At 56.8% G+C, this 12,600-nt stretch overlaps 2 protein-coding genes across 2 annotated transcripts; both read left to right on the forward strand.

The window, feature by feature from the left end:
• Positions 1 to 4,203: 4,203 nt before the first annotated feature.
• On the forward strand, positions 4,204 to 6,785 carry LOC139703981 (elongin-A3-like). Its single transcript, XM_071607222.1, has 2 exons — positions 4,204 to 4,912; positions 5,390 to 6,785. Exons 1-2 carry the CDS (start codon positions 4,204 to 4,206, stop codon positions 6,532 to 6,534), a joined length of 1,854 nt encoding a protein of 617 aa, XP_071463323.1. The 3' UTR covers positions 6,535 to 6,785.
• Positions 6,786 to 8,716: 1,931 nt separating this feature from the next.
• LOC139703982 (elongin-A3-like) lies at positions 8,717 to 11,047 on the forward strand. The gene is made up of 2 exons (XM_071607223.1): positions 8,717 to 9,425; positions 9,903 to 11,047. Exons 1-2 carry the CDS (start codon positions 8,717 to 8,719, stop codon positions 11,045 to 11,047), a joined length of 1,854 nt encoding a protein of 617 aa, XP_071463324.1.
• Positions 11,048 to 12,600: the final 1,553 nt, after the last annotated feature.

A 12,600-nucleotide genomic window follows, 5' to 3' on the forward strand; every position in this document is an offset into this window, starting at 1 on the left:
GAAAACTCGAGGGCCCCCAGCAGTCCATCCCGCCCTACGGGGCATGGACCCCAAAAGCACAGAGACCTGGAGGAGTCTCCGAGACCTCGCGAGAGGAGAGAAGACAGGAGCAAGAAGCGCCCCCCGCTGGCAGCGTTGCCTGCACCCTGGCGCTCCTGGGATGGCTGCCCTGCTCAGGCCTCCGGGGGGCCTACCGGTCCTCATCCGATGTCCGGGGAGCACTCCGCTTCCCCGGAGGACACTGAGCCCTCCGCTCGTGGCCGCGTGCCTGTCGAAGGCCAGGATCGTCATTTTCAGGCCACCACGGGACTCCCGCGAGCACGTCCCCTGCAAGGACCCCGGGGGAAACACGACCTGCTGCCCAAAGCAAGAGAGACTGATGACGACCTCGAAGATGCCAACGGTAAGATAGAATCCATCTTCTCATTTGGACAGGAAAGGAGATGGAGCTCATGGAGCCCCAAGACAGCGTGGGACCTGGCAGGAGGGAGGGAGGGAGGGAGGGAGAGAGGAGCCCAAATGTGGATCCTTGCGGTCAGTTATCTCTCCCAGTGACAGAAGGAGCCCTAGAAGGGAGAGAACCATCCATCCAAGACAGCAGTCCGGGTGGTTGGGTGGTTGGGTGCGGGCAGGGGAGGGGCAGGGGAGGCATCCCTTCCCCGATGAATCCAGTACCATCTTCTACCCAGAAAGTGAGCCCCCCAAGCCTGGCTCCGCTGCTGAAGAAAAGGCAGAGCGCCTGCGGGCTCCGGTCTGCTGATTTTTGCTTTCACTGTGGTTGGTGCGGATACCCTTTCCGTTTTGTGTTTGTGGGTTGGTTGTTTCTTTAATTTTTGTTTTTGTTTTTGTTTCCTCACCCCCCACCCCCCACCCCCCACAGACGGAGAGCCAGAGGAGGAGTTCTTGGAGGCGCCCACTATGTCTTTCGAGGCGTACCTCACGTATGATGACCAGCCTCGGAAGAAGAAGAGAAAGGTGAAGACTTCGGCCAAGGCACGGAAAGCAAAAGCTTCCAAGAGGTCCAGCCAACACCTGGACTCGGCGGAGAACTTTCCTCCTCTGGTGATTGGAAAGCAGTCGGCGGGGCCCCAGCCTGCCCAAGGCCAAGGCAGTTGGGCCGGGATGCAAGGGGTCTCCCGAGAAGCCGCTGCGGTGCTGTCTCCCACGCCATCCCCCAGCCTGTGGGACCCACCCAGTCCCCCTCCTGAGGATGATGATGCGCTGATGAGCTTCTTTGCACCCAATGCAACAGCGCTCTCTTCACCACAGGAAGAGGAAGAAGCTGGCTTCACGGGAATCAGAACTAATTCCAGGACCCCCGTGTACTCTGGTGGCAAACGTGGCCGTCTCGCCCAAACGACCTGGCTCCCACGGGGCAGCCAGGGAGTTGCAGACCAGGATTCCCTGTGGGAAGAGAGGGCGCTCCCGCATTCTCTGTTCGGGTCTGCTTTGGAGAAATGCACACCCGAGCAGCTGTCCCACGCGGAGGGATGCCACCAAGGGACCGCCGAGGAGACAGATCAGCTATGGAGACTGCACTGTGGCCAAGAATTTAAGGGAGAAACGCCTAAGGAGAACGAGTCTTGGAGGGAGATGTACCTGCGGCTTCAGGACGCCCGAGAGCAGCGACTGCAAGCACTCACCTCGAAAATACGATCCAGACATCCTCAAGAGCCCCGAGGCCCACAAACAAAGATGGTCTATTTCAAGTCACCTGGTGAGGTTCCAGCGAGGCACGGCCAGTTTGGGACACTAGCAGCGGCTGCCTCAGGAAGACCCAACTTCCAACCAGCCCAGCACCCCAGGGGAGGCAGTGACACGCCCTCCAGCACCAGCAGCAACAGCAGCAACAGCAGCAGCAGCTTTGATGCTAGAAGTGAGACTGCAGCAGAGGCCTCTGGGAACCCTGTCAGAGCTCACCGCCCGGCACCAGTGGCCAACACCAGAAAACCCAAGGCTAAGGAAATCCCCCCACTCTTGGCCAAGACCCTTAAGGACTACAGAAGACTCATATCCCGAAGATGAACTCAGCACTTGCCCTGGACATGCAATTTCCGAAGGAGTCTTCGATCTCTGCCAAACGTGGACTCCCTGCCCTGTGCTTTGCGCGTGTCCCTGGCGTGAGAGCTCAATGCGAGTTCACTGCCTTTGTTTCCTTTCTTGTCACCTGAGCCCCTCCTAAGCGATGATGTTGTTTTCATGTATAAATCCCCCTGATTGAATTTTAGACTAATAAAGGCCCGTAAATGCTCTCAGTTGTCTAATGGGGAAGGACGTCAGGCTTTCTTAGACATGGCCCCCGGAGCCACTAGTTCAAGGACTGGTGAATCTGACTAACTGTGAAAACAAACAAACAACCACAAAAATAAATAAATAAATAGCAAGGTTTGGGCAGGGGAGGGTGGTAAAGCACCCTTCTGTTCAATACCCAGTACAAGGAGAAACGGCGGCAACAACCAAAAGCAAAGGAGAGACGGAAATTAAAAGAACAACCACAAGAAGAAGAACAAATGAGGCCGAGCCAATGGCGGTGATGCGAGTCTCACAAAGGCGCACAGAGAGTTCAGAGCCAGCCTCAGCCACTTAGCGAGGACAGAGCAACTCTGTGAGACCCTGTCTCCTAATAAAGTACAAAATAAATAAATAAATAAATAAAAAGCCGAGGGAATATTCTTCAGGGTTAAAACCCCCCCGAGTACAATGTCTGGTTATCTAATAAAGAAACAATAACACACCCACCAACCCAACTCCCTCAAGAATAACCAGCAGCATTGGCATCAGAAACAGATAATCAGACCAAGAGAACAGACCTGAGGACCCAGAAACACTCCCCCAGGCCCATGGACAAACGGGGGGAACACGGATCTAATAAGTGTCTTGGGATAAACCTCAGGACCCTGACAAATAAGAATACATGCTTTCCTTGTGTGTGTGTGTGTGTGTGTGTGTGTGTTGTGTGCACGTCTTCGCCAGCGCGTACACACACACATACACACACACACACACACACACACACGTGGCCACACACACAAACACTCTCTCCGATCAGTCTCATATGGATTACAAAACATTAATCATTCAAGAAAGAAGATGTTTCGGACAGACTGGGAGAGATATCTCTGTGTCTGGAAAGGAGAAGGATGGAGGCTGTGAAAACTACTGAGTTGTCAAGGGAAAGATCCAGCAGCTCCCGCCTATGATCCCATCAGCTCAGCAGGCTGAAGCAGGAGCATGGCGAGATCAAGGCCAGCCTCTGGCAAAGCCAGGCTCTCATCTGCTCACTGAGACCCTGCCTCTCAATAGAAGCCCAAAGGGGCCTTGAGGTGGGGGGCGGGAGTGGGCGGGGGTCGCTCACCGGTCCAGTAACCCCCAAAGGAACCAACCAAACCACCAGAAGCGCCGAATACCATTGAGAAGTGGGTTTTTGTATCCCACAGGCCGCCTGGTGCCTTGGGCTCTTCAAACTCGCCCCCATGGGGCTGACAGTCAGGCCATTGGAGCCAATGGCCACAAGTTCATTCCACGGATTCCCCGCCAGACTTCCTTTGGAGGTTCCTTCCAAGGAATCACCCTTGCCCTGCGGAGCTAAGCTTCCCCAATCCTCTTGGCTCTCCGGGCCTCCATTCCTGTGCTCCCACAGGACCTAGACTCCTCAGAGTCAGTTCCGCTTTCCCTGGCAAATCGCTGTCATGGGACCCAGGGCCACTGAAGGGCGTGTCCCTGAACTCCAGTTTCCCCATGTGCCCAAGAGGGAGAAGACTAGTCCCCGAGTCGGGTGGTGCCGAGGCTCTAGCCGGGGTGGCCACTCCTGATTTGACCCAGGTTCTGCCCACCGGATCCAGTGCGTCGGTGGCAGGCGCAGAAGTGGATGCGAGCTGAGCTAGCGGGTGCTCCCGGAAAGAGAGAGCTGGGTGGGGTCCTTGAGGGTGGGCGTGGCGCACACTCTGGCAGGGGGGCGGAGCCAGGGGCTCTATAAGGCCCAGGTCGGCCTGCCCGTGCAGCCTCATTCCTTCTGGGACAGCGCCAGGCACAGGTGCTTCCAGCTGAGGCCCGGCGCCCTGAGGACCACAAGCAGACCTGCCCAGCGGCGCTCGGGGCGCACCAACGCGCCCAGAACAAGCGGCCAGCCGTGGCCAGGGCCCGGATACCCCGGCAGAGCGACAGCGAACCGAGTCCAGGGCCGAGGCCGAGCCGGCCACCGAGATGGCGTCGGAGGAGGTGCTGCTGCGAGCCGTTGGCAAGCTGCAGGGGCGCCTGGCCACCAGGACCCGCCCTGACAAGCTCCAGAAATACTTGCAGCAGCTCTCCGCCTTGCCCCTCACCCCACACATCCTGCAGGAGACAGGTGTCAGAAAGATGGTCAAGAGCTTGCGCCACCACGAGCTCCTTGGCGGCCTGGCCAGGGACTTGGCGGCCCGGTGGAAGAAGCTGGCTCTTCTGGAGGTCGACCCCGGGCGTGCTGCGCACGACTCCCAACTTGCAAAGGAAATCACGGACTCGGGCTCCCGAGAAAACTCGAGGGCCCCCAGCAGTCCATCCCGCCCTACGGGGCATGGACCCCAAAAGCACAGAGACCTGGAGGAGTCTCCGAGACCTCGCGAGAGGAGAGAAGACAGGAGCAAGAAGCGCCCCCCGCTGGCAGCGTTGCCTGCACCCTGGCGCTCCTGGGATGGCTGCCCTGCTCAGGCCTCCGGGGGGCCTACCGGTCCTCATCCGATGTCCCGGGAGCACTCCGCTTCCCCGGAGGACACTGAGCCCTCCGCTCGTGGCCGCGTGCCTGTCGAAGGCCAGGATCGTCATTTTCAGGCCACCACGGGACTCCCGCGAGCACGTCCCCTGCAAGGACCCCGGGGGAAACACGACCTGCTGCCCAAAGCAAGAGAGACTGATGACGACCTCGAAGATGCCAACGGTAAGATAGAATCCATCTTCTCATTTGGACAGGAAAGGAGATGGAGCTCATGGAGCCCCAAGACAGCGTGGGACCTGGCAGGAGGGAGGGAGGGAGGGAGGGAGAGAGGAGCCCAAATGTGGATCCTTGCGGTCAGTTATCTCTCCCAGTGACAGAAGGAGCCCTAGAAGGGAGAGAACCATCCATCCAAGACAGCAGTCCGGGTGGTTGGGTGGTTGGGTGCGGGCAGGGGAGGGGCAGGGGAGGCATCCCTTCCCCGATGAATCCAGTACCATCTTCTACCCAGAAAGTGAGCCCCCCAAGCCTGGCTCCGCTGCTGAAGAAAAGGCAGAGCGCCTGCGGGCTCCGGTCTGCTGATTTTTGCTTTCACTGTGGTTGGTGCGGATACCCTTTCCGTTTTGTGTTTGTGGGTTGGTTGTTTCTTTAATTTTTGTTTTTGTTTTTGTTTCCTCACCCCCCACCCCCCACCCCCCACAGACGGAGAGCCAGAGGAGGAGTTCTTGGAGGCGCCCACTATGTCTTTCGAGGCGTACCTCACGTATGATGACCAGCCTCGGAAGAAGAAGAGAAAGGTGAAGACTTCGGCCAAGGCACGGAAAGCAAAAGCTTCCAAGAGGTCCAGCCAACACCTGGACTCGGCGGAGAACTTTCCTCCTCTGGTGATTGGAAAGCAGTCGGCGGGGCCCCAGCCTGCCCAAGGCCAAGGCAGTTGGGCCGGGATGCAAGGGGTCTCCCGAGAAGCCGCTGCGGTGCTGTCTCCCACGCCATCCCCCAGCCTGTGGGACCCACCCAGTCCCCCTCCTGAGGATGATGATGCGCTGATGAGCTTCTTTGCACCCAATGCAACAGCGCTCTCTTCACCACAGGAAGAGGAAGAAGCTGGCTTCACGGGAATCAGAACTAATTCCAGGACCCCCGTGTACTCTGGTGGCAAACGTGGCCGTCTCGCCCAAACGACCTGGCTCCCACGGGGCAGCCAGGGAGTTGCAGACCAGGATTCCCTGTGGGAAGAGAGGGCGCTCCCGCATTCTCTGTTCGGGTCTGCTTTGGAGAAATGCACACCCGAGCAGCTGTCCCACGCGGAGGGATGCCACCAAGGGACCGCCGAGGAGACAGATCAGCTATGGAGACTGCACTGTGGCCAAGAATTTAAGGGAGAAACGCCTAAGGAGAACGAGTCTTGGAGGGAGATGTACCTGCGGCTTCAGGACGCCCGAGAGCAGCGACTGCAAGCACTCACCTCGAAAATACGATCCAGACATCCTCAAGAGCCCCGAGGCCCACAAACAAAGATGGTCTATTTCAAGTCACCTGGTGAGGTTCCAGCGAGGCACGGCCAGTTTGGGACACTAGCAGCGGCTGCCTCAGGAAGACCCAACTTCCAACCAGCCCAGCACCCCAGGGGAGGCAGTGACACGCCCTCCAGCACCAGCAGCAACAGCAGCAACAGCAGCAGCAGCTTTGATGCTAGAAGTGAGACTGCAGCAGAGGCCTCTGGGAACCCTGTCAGAGCTCACCGCCCGGCACCAGTGGCCAACACCAGAAAACCCAAGGCTAAGGAAATCCCCCCACTCTTGGCCAAGACCCTTAAGGACTACAGAAGACTCATATCCCGAAGATGAACTCAGCACTTGCCCTGGACATGCAATTTCCGAAGGAGTCTTCGATCTCTGCCAAACGTGGACTCCCTGCCCTGTGCTTTGCGCGTGTCCCTGGCGTGAGAGCTCAATGCGAGTTCACTGCCTTTGTTTCCTTTCTTGTCACCTGAGCCCCTCCTAAGCGATGATGTTGTTTTCATGTATAAATCCCCCTGATTGAATTTTAGACTAATAAAGGCCCGTAAATGCTCTCAGTTGTCTAATGGGGAAGGACGTCAGGCTTTCTTAGACATGGCCCCCGGAGCCACTAGTTCAAGGACTGGTGAATCTGACTAACTGTGAAAACAAACAAACAACAACAAAAATAAATAAATAAATAGCAAGGTTTGGGCAGGGGAGGGTGGTAAAGCACCCTTCTGTTCAATACCCAGTACAAGGAGAAACGGCGGCAACAACCAAAAGCAAAGGAGAGACGGAAATTAAAAGAACAACCACAAGAAGAAGAACAAATGAGGCCGAGCCAATGGCGGTGATGCGAGTCTCACAAAGGCGCACAGAGAGTTCAGAGCCAGCCTCAGCCACTTAGCGAGGACAGAGCAACTCTGTGAGACCCTGTCTCCTAATAAAGTACAAAATAAATAAATAAATAAATAAAAAGCCGAGGGAATATTCTTCAGGGTTAAAACCCCCCCGAGTACAATGTCTGGTTATCTAATAAAGAAACAATAACACACCCACCAACCCAACTCCCTCAAGAATAACCAGCAGCATTGGCATCAGAAACAGATAATCAGACCAAGAGAACAGACCTGAGGACCCAGAAACACTCCCCCAGGCCCATGGACAAACGGGGGGAACACGGATCTAATAAGTGTCTTGGGATAAACCTCAGGACCCTGACAAATAAGAATACATGCTTTCCTTGTGTGTGTGTGTGTGTGTGTGTGTGTGTGTGTGTTGTGTGCACGTCTTCGCCAGCGCGTACACACACACATACACACACACACACACACACACACGTGGCCACACACACAAACACTCTCTCCGATCAGTCTCATATGGATTACAAAACATTAATCATTCAAGAAAGAAGATGTTTCGGACAGACTGGGAGAGATATCTCTGTGTCTGGAAAGGAGAAGGATGGAGGCTGTGAAAACTACTGAGTTGTCAAGGGAAAGATCCAGCAGCTCCCGCCTATGATCCCATCAGCTCAGCAGGCTGAAGCAGGAGCATGGCGAGATCAAGGCCAGCCTCTGGCAAAGCCAGGCTCTCATCTGCTCACTGAGACCCTGCCTCTCAATAGAAGCCCAAAGGGGCCTTGAGGTGGGGGGCGGGAGTGGGCGGGGGTCGCTCACCGGTCCAGTAACCCCCAAAGGAACCAACCAAACCACCAGAAGCGCCGAATACCATTGAGAAGTGGGTTTTTGTATCCCACAGGCCGCCTGGTGCCTTGGGCTCTTCAAACTCGCCCCCATGGGGCTGACAGTCAGGCCATTGGAGCCAATGGCCACAAGTTCATTCCACGGATTCCCCGCCAGACTTCCTTTGGAGGTTCCTTCCAAGGAATCACCCTTGCCCTGCGGAGCTAAGCTTCCCCAATCCTCTTGGCTCTCCGGGCCTCCATTCCTGTGCTCCCACAGGACCTAGACTCCTCAGAGTCAGTTCCGCTTTCCCTGGCAAATCGCTGTCATGGGACCCAGGGCCACTGAAGGGCGTGTCCCTGAACTCCAGTTTCCCCATGTGCCCAAGAGGGAGAAGACTAGTCACCGAGTCGGGTGGTGCCGAGGCTCTAGCCGGGGTGGCCACTCCTGATTTGACCCAGGTTCTGCCCACCGGATCCAGTGCGTCGGTGGCAGGCGCAGAAGTGGATGCCAGCTGAGCTAGCGGGTGCTCCCGGAAAGAGAGAGCTGGGTGGGGTCCTTGAGGGTGGGCGTGGCGCACACTCTGGCAGGGGGGCGGAGCCAGGGGCTCTATAAGGCCCAGGTCGGCCTGCCCGTGCAGCCTCATTCCTTCTGGGACAGCGCCAGGCACAGGTGCTTCCAGCTGAGGCCCGGCGCCCTGAGGACCACAAGCAGACCTGCCCAGCGGCGCTCGGGGCGCACCAACGCGCCCAGAACAAGCGGCCAGCCGTGGCCAGGGCCCGGATACCCCGGCAGAGCGACAGCGAACCGAGTCCAGGGCCGAGGCCGAGCCGGCCACCGAGATGGCGTCGGAGGAGGTGCTGCTGCGAGCCGTTGGCAAGCTGCAGGGGCGCCTGGCCACCAGGACCCGCCCTGACAAGCTCCAGAAATACTTGCAGCAGCTCTCCGCCTTGCCCCTCACCCCACACATCCTGCAGGAGACAGGTGTCAGAAAGATGGTCAAGAGCTTGCGCCACCACGAGCTCCTTGGCGGCCTGGCCAGGGACTTGGCGGCCCGGTGGAAGAAGCTGGCTCTTCTGGAGGTCGACCCCGGGCGTGCTGCGCACGACTCCCAACTTGCAAAGGAAATCACGGACTCGGGCTCCCGAGAAAACTCGAGGGCCCCCAGCAGTCCATCCCGCCCTACGGGGCATGGACCCCAAAAGCACAGAGACCTGGAGGAGTCTCCGAGACCTCGCGAGAGGAGAGAAGACAGGAGCAAGAAGCGCCCCCCGCTGGCAGCGTTGCCTGCACCCTGGCGCTCCTGGGATGGCTGCCCTGCTCAGGCCTCCGGGGGGCCTACCGGTCCTCATCCGATGTCCCGGGAGCACTCCGCTTCCCCGGAGGACACTGAGCCCTCCGCTCGTGGCCGCGTGCCTGTCGAAGGCCAGGATCGTCATTTTCAGGCCACCACGGGACTCCCGCGAGCACGTCCCCTGCAAGGACCCCGGGGGAAACACGACCTGCTGCCCAAAGCAAGAGAGACTGATGACGACCTCGAAGATGCCAACGGTAAGATAGAATCCATCTTCTCATTTGGACAGGAAAGGAGATGGAGCTCATGGAGCCCCAAGACAGCGTGGGACCTGGCAGGAGGGAGGGAGGGAGGGAGGGAGAGAGGAGCCCAAATGTGGATCCTTGCGGTCAGTTATCTCTCCCAGTGACAGAAGGAGCCCTAGAAGGGAGAGAACCATCCATCCAAGACAGCAGTCCGGGTGGTTGGGTGGTTGGGTGCGGGCAGGGGAGGGGCAGGGGAGGCATCCCTTCCCCGATGAATCCAGTACCATCTTCTACCCAGAAAGTGAGCCCCCCAAGCCTGGCTCCGCTGCTGAAGAAAAGGCAGAGCGCCTGCGGGCTCCGGTCTGCTGATTTTTGCTTTCACTGTGGTTGGTGCGGATACCCTTTCCGTTTTGTGTTTGTGGGTTGGTTGTTTCTTTAATTTTTGTTTTTGTTTTTGTTTCCTCACCCCCCACCCCCCACCCCCCACAGACGGAGAGCCAGAGGAGGAGTTCTTGGAGGCGCCCACTATGTCTTTCGAGGCGTACCTCACGTATGATGACCAGCCTCGGAAGAAGAAGAGAAAGGTGAAGACTTCGGCCAAGGCACGGAAAGCAAAAGCTTCCAAGAGGTCCAGCCAACACCTGGACTCGGCGGAGAACTTTCCTCCTCTGGTGATTGGAAAGCAGTCGGCGGGGCCCCAGCCTGCCCAAGGCCAAGGCAGTTGGGCCGGGATGCAAGGGGTCTCCCGAGAAGCCGCTGCGGTGCTGTCTCCCACGCCATCCCCCAGCCTGTGGGACCCACCCAGTCCCCCTCCTGAGGATGATGATGCGCTGATGAGCTTCTTTGCACCCAATGCAACAGCGCTCTCTTCACCACAGGAAGAGGAAGAAGCTGGCTTCACGGGAATCAGAACTAATTCCAGGACCCCCGTGTACTCTGGTGGCAAACGTGGCCGTCTCGCCCAAACGACCTGGCTCCCACGGGGCAGCCAGGGAGTTGCAGACCAGGATTCCCTGTGGGAAGAGAGGGCGCTCCCGCATTCTCTGTTCGGGTCTGCTTTGGAGAAATGCACACCCGAGCAGCTGTCCCACGCGGAGGGATGCCACCAAGGGACCGCCGAGGAGACAGATCAGCTATGGAGACTGCACTGTGGCCAAGAATTTAAGGGAGAAACGCCTAAGGAGAACGAGTCTTGGAGGGAGATGTACCTGCGGCTTCAGGACGCCCGAGAGCAGCGACTGCAAGCACTCACCTCGAAAATACGATCCAGACATCCTCAAGAGCCCCGAGGCCCACAAACAAAGATGGTCTATTTCAAGTCACCTGGTGAGGTTCCAGCGAGGCACGGCCAGTTTGGGACACTAGCAGCGGCTGCCTCAGGAAGACCCAACTTCCAACCAGCCCAGCACCCCAGGGGAGGCAGTGACACGCCCTCCAGCACCAGCAGCAACAGCAGCAACAGCAGCAGCAGCTTTGATGCTAGAAGTGAGACTGCAGCAGAGGCCTCTGGGAACCCTGTCAGAGCTCACCGCCCGGCACCAGTGGCCAACACCAGAAAACCCAAGGCTAAGGAAATCCCCCCACTCTTGGCCAAGACCCTTAAGGACTACAGAAGACTCATATCCCGAAGATGAACTCAGCACTTGCCCTGGACATGCAATTTCCGAAGGAGTCTTCGATCTCTGCCAAACGTGGACTCCCTGCCCTGTGCTTTGCGCGTGTCCCTGGCGTGAGAGCTCAATGCGAGTTCACTGCCTTTGTTTCCTTTCTTGTCACCTGAGCCCCTCCTAAGCGATGATGTTGTTTTCATGTATAAATCCCCCTGATTGAATTTTAGACTAATAAAGGCCCGTAAATGCTCTCAGTTGTCTAATGGGGAAGGACGTCAGGCTTTCTTAGACATGGCCGCCGGAGCCACTAGTTCAAGGACTGGTGAATCTGACTAACTGTGAAAACAAACAAACAACAACAAAAATAAATAAATAAATAAATAAATAGCAAGGTTTGGGCAGGGGAGGGTGGTAAAGCACCCTTCTGTTCAATACCCAGTACAAGGAGAAATGGCGGCAACAACCCAAAGCAAAGGAGAGACGGAAATTAAAAGAACAACAACAAGAAGAAGAACAAATGAGGCCGAGCCAATGGCGGTGATGCGAGTCTCACAAAGGCGCACAGAGAGTTCAGAGCCAGCCTCAGCCACTTAGCGAGGACAGAGCAACTCTGTGAGACCCTGTCTGCTAATAAAGTACTAAATAAATAAATAAATAAAAAGCCGAGGGAATATTCTTCAGGGTTAAAAGCCCCCCGAGTACAATGTCTGGTTATCTAATAAAGAAACAATACCACACCCACCAACCCAACTCCCTCAAGAATAACCAGTAGCATTGGCATCAGAAACAGATAATCAGACCAAGAGAACAGACCTGAGGACCCAGAAACACTCCCCCAGGCCCATGGACAAACGGGGGGAACACGGATCTAATAAGTGTCTTGGGATAAACCTCAGGACCCTGACAAATAAGAATACATGCTTTCCTTGTGTGTGTGTGTGTGTGTGTGTGTGTTGTGTGCACGTCTTCGCCAGCGCGTACACACACACATACACTCACACACACACACACACACACACACACACACATGTGGCCACACACACAAACACTCTCTCCGATCAGTCTCATATGGATTACAAAACATTAATCATTCAAGAAAGAAGATGTTTCGGACAGACTGGGAGAGATATCTCTGTGTCTGGAAAGGAGAAGGATGGAGGCTGTGAAAACTACTGAGTTGTCAAGGGAAAGATCCAGCAGCTCCCGCCTATGATCCCATCAGCTCAGCAGGCTGAAGCAGGAGCATGGCGAGATCAAGGCCAGCCTCTGGCAAAGCCAGGCTCTCATCTGCTCACTGAGACCCTGCCTCTCAATAGAAGCCCAAAGGGGCCTTGAGGTGGGGGGCGGGAGTGGGCGGGGGTCGCTCACCGGTCCAGTAACCCCCAAAGGAACCAACCAAACCACCAGAAGCGCCGAATACCATTGAGAAGTGGGTTTTTGTATCCCACAGGCCGCCTGGTGCCTTGGGCTCTTCAAACTCGCCCCCATGGGGCTGACAGTCAGGCCATTGGAGCCAATGGCCACAAGTTCATTCCACGGATTCCCCGCCAGACTTCCTTTGGAGGTTCCTTCCAAGG

Source organism: Marmota flaviventris, unplaced genomic scaffold (assembly GCF_047511675.1).
Source record: "Marmota flaviventris isolate mMarFla1 unplaced genomic scaffold, mMarFla1.hap1 Scaffold_1484, whole genome shotgun sequence".
NCBI lineage: Eukaryota > Metazoa > Chordata > Mammalia > Rodentia > Sciuridae > Marmota > Marmota flaviventris.